This window comes from Pundamilia nyererei, unplaced genomic scaffold, assembly GCF_000239375.1.
Source record: "Pundamilia nyererei isolate P.nyererei 1_Seehausen unplaced genomic scaffold, PunNye1.0 scaffold00257, whole genome shotgun sequence".
NCBI lineage: Eukaryota > Metazoa > Chordata > Actinopteri > Cichliformes > Cichlidae > Pundamilia > Pundamilia nyererei.
Window position 1 is genome coordinate 487,632 of NW_005187658.1, and position 3,584 is coordinate 491,215.

General features: G+C 52.6%; 1 protein-coding gene across 2 annotated transcripts in view; it reads left to right on the forward strand.

Moving 5' to 3' along the window:
* The window catches only part of atxn7l2a (ataxin 7-like 2a), a 14,769-nt gene extending 11,386 nt beyond the window's left edge, over window positions 1-3,383 (forward strand). Inside the window, exons 8-10 of one of the 2 annotated variants that reach the window (XM_005749872.1) lie at window positions 254-375; window positions 1,490-2,381; window positions 3,058-3,383. In XM_005749872.1, the coding sequence (XP_005749929.1) occupies window positions 254-375; window positions 1,490-2,381; window positions 3,058-3,075 (1,032 nt within the window). In that variant the 3' untranslated portion in view covers window positions 3,076-3,383. Of the gene's footprint in view, window positions 1-253; window positions 376-1,489 lie in introns of both variants that reach the window. The other variant, XM_005749871.1, reaches the window with a different exon arrangement.
* Window positions 3,384-3,584: the final 201 nt, after the last annotated feature.

Here is a 3,584-nt window from a genome sequence, read left to right on the forward strand (position 1 = left end):
GTGTGTGTGTGTGTGTGTGTGTGTGTGTGTGTGGATAAAGCAGCATGGTTGCAGTGGTCAACAGGCTCTTCCAGGCACTTCTCTGAGAGACTGACTGGAATAGATACAAATACAAAAGTAGACGTGTGAAAAGCAACTCAAAGGATTTTGTGAAGTTCCAAAACAAACAGTTGTGTTGAATGTAAACTCAGACAGCAGCATATCTGCACAGCCTCTGTGCTCGGTGTTCAAAGGTGTGTTCTTGTTTTTAAAGGTGTGCTCGTTCGGAAGCCGTGTGTTGGGTCAGGGCATCTACACGTTTGACAGGAGACTACACCACCTGAGGTCTGCCTTCAGCAGCATGCTGGAACAGCACATCAGCGCCCATCTTTGGAAGTAAGACGTCCCTGTGAACAGAGCTTCATGTGAATATATGTGTGTTTACTACTCAGAGTTACTGTCAGCAGCTGTGGTGCAACAATGGAGCGACCCACGGACACCGGGGTCAGTGTCAGTACTGGGAGCACCCTGACTGCACCCTGCACAGGCTGCACAGGTAGTGCTCCAGCTGTGTGCTTTTCAGCTGGTTTGCTGCCTTCCCTGCACAGCCTCAACAGCATGCAGGAGATGGACAGATGCTGCAGGAGGTGCTTAACCCACATCAAGACTGGTGTCTGCTCCTTTGTGTGGGAACTCTGAGCACTGCCAGAGCCCCACAGGACGATCTGCAGCAGGCCACGGGTGTGAATGTCTCTGACATTATAGTCTGTGCTTTAGACAGAGCAGTTCACCCTGACTGTGACACACATGGAGATGCTGACTGTAGCCTAGTTCAGCACGACAGGTTTGGTTGTCAGTCAGTGCTGATGTGGGAGCATGCCCTGACACTGTCAGCCGTGAACAGCAGCATGGAAAAGAGTTGGAGCTGCTTTGGTTCACTGTAAAAAGCCCAAACATGATCAAACAGTGTAGCTCCTTTTGCTCCTGACACAGGAAATGTGTGAGACACTGTCCTGCTGGAAGCTTCCATTAGAAAATGGATGCAGTCGGCAACAATACAGGTAGGCTGTGGCATTAAAACCACTCGGTCCATAACGTCACATCAGTGGGACTCGTTCAGGCAGAGCCGGACAGACAGAGCAGCAGGGTGACATGCTCACGATGCCACGTGTAACGTTCTTCCTCCATCAGATGCTCGGTCTGAGCCTGAGCAGGTCCTGAGGAGCTGTCGTATGGCAGCAGTTTCCTGCTAACAACGTGTCTGCTGACATGCTGGGCAGTGCAGGAACAGACACTCAGGGCTTACATGTTACAGCAGCACAAACAAGGCTGGCACAGAGGTGCACCCTGGGTTGTTTGGTTCAACGCCCCCTCAGAAGATGACCTCACAGTGCTGTCTGGGCTTTATGTTCCCCATGGCAGGGTGAGGCGGGGGTGTGGCCACTGTAAACATGGCTGTGCTGTCAGACACTGCAGGTGGGCTCATCTGTTCTTTTTTCCCTCTGTCCAGGAAAATACCTCAAGCTGCAGACCTTCAGTCTCCTCCTCCAGCCAAGACCATCACATCCGTGTCTCCCACCATCATGTCCTCCTCTTCATCACATTCTAAGGTTCGCACAGGAAGTCATATTAGCTCCTCCCTCAAAACGGCGTCATCCTCATCATCTTCCAGTCGAGGGCCGGGGAGGCCCCCGACATCCACGCAGTTGGAGAACTACGGGAGCAATAGCAGCAGCAGCATCGCCGGTAGTCACGGCGCGCCTGCGGCGACGCGCTACCCCAGTCCCGGGCGACCCAAGAATCCAGTCGGACGTCCCAGCAAGCAAATGCTGAAGCTGCGAGAGCAAGTCGCTACAGCCGCTGTTCTCCGCAAGCGCAAAGTCCCGTCCCAGGAAGGAGAGCACTCGGGTCCCGACAGGAACTGCATCGTCCTCCAGGACAGGGGCCGCCCGCCTTCCAACACGTCGTCTTTATCTTCCAAAGCGCACGCGCAGACCAATGGCACGCTCTCCCCCAGCAGCAAACCCCACCCCCAGCCTTCCCCCACAGACGCCCAGTCGCCGAGCACAAAGGCTATTTGGACTTACAGACGGACACACCCTCCTCTGGGGGACCCTTCTCCCACCGCCAATTCCCACAGCCGTGCTTGCGTGGGAGACTCAGGGCTGCACGGGCAGGGCAGCGGGAGGGTCTTTGAGCACCAGATGGGAACGGTGAAGAAACGCAAAGCTGGTCGTACGGAGGATAACGCTCCCTCCTCTAAGCCTTCAGCCCACTGCCTGACTTCCTCCTCTTCTTCCAGCTCTGCCACTTCGTCTCCACGCTCAAACTTCTACCCCTGGAAAGACAATAAAAGCGGGACGCTTTCTGGGGGTGTGGAGAAGAAACTGGGCACACAGAAGGTAGGTTTGGACGAGGGGAAATGGGTGTACTGAGCAGTTCCAGTCCACACTTGGCCCCTGCAAAGGCGACTAGGAGTAACCCTTGAAGCTCTTTTGAGAACGGAGTGGTTTCTGTTGTGTTTCTGCTTGTATGGCTGCGTTAGTGAGGGCGGCCTCTGCCTGTGCAGCTACCTCGCAGCTCGTCACCTGTGTTCACTGGTGTAGCTGATGAGACTGCCTCTGCACAGCTGAAAGGATGCTGCCAGTCAGACAGTTTGTACCGTGCAACCAGCTCAGTGCCTCACAGTGCATGTAGAGGAATCATGTTTCTGCATAGACGCAGCAGTGTACTGCTGACGTGTTGCAGGTGCAGCTGCTGCCCTCTGGGTAATTACAAAGTGCCATAGATAAGTCAGGTCATACTCCTCAGAGTCTCTGTTGTCAGCGACGTAGTCTTGGACTAGACTAACACAGGTCTGCTGCAAGGTATTAAAAATGACTATTACTCAACCGAGAGCTGTTTCCATGACGATCAGTGACGCCCAGCAGCGGTGGACAGAAATTCCCGCCACGCTCCGAGGAGCGGTCTTAAACTGGCTCTGTGTGAAACATGGATCTTTGTTTATTATGAAGTGAATGCAAAGAGCAGCTGTCTAAACAAAAGTAATAATTTGACTAATTTTCTTCTGTCCTACAGCCAAAACTGCACCATTAAGTGTGCCTGCCTTACAAGCCACGATGAGGGAGCCAGCTCTGCTCAGTCCAGGACTGAGCCAACAGGACTGTGTGTGTCTGTGTGTGCCTTCTGTCTGTGGAGCGAACGCTCGGGTGTGGATGTGACCGCTTGTTTGTATGTGCAGTGTCGATGTAGTGTGGATCGCAGCTGGGTGTGTAGGTCTGGGTGAGTGAAGGAGGGTGGGAGGAAGTTCAGAGCGTATGGATTTAGAAATACCTCACGACCATCTGGTTATGCTGCTAAATGAAATGTTGGTTTATAAAAATTGATTAAAAATGTCATTTTCACTTGGTTTCTGTCACTTCTTTATCACTTTGGAAATGTGCTCTCATGTTGGGTCAGTGGTGCACGTTTTACAATTAGAAACTAGATGATGTGACTGCATTAACACATTTATCCCCACAGCTGCCTCGAGCTGCTTTGTTATTAAAGACTGCTGTAATAGAGGGAAACCCCAACAATGACCCTCGGACAGAACCGGGCTGAGG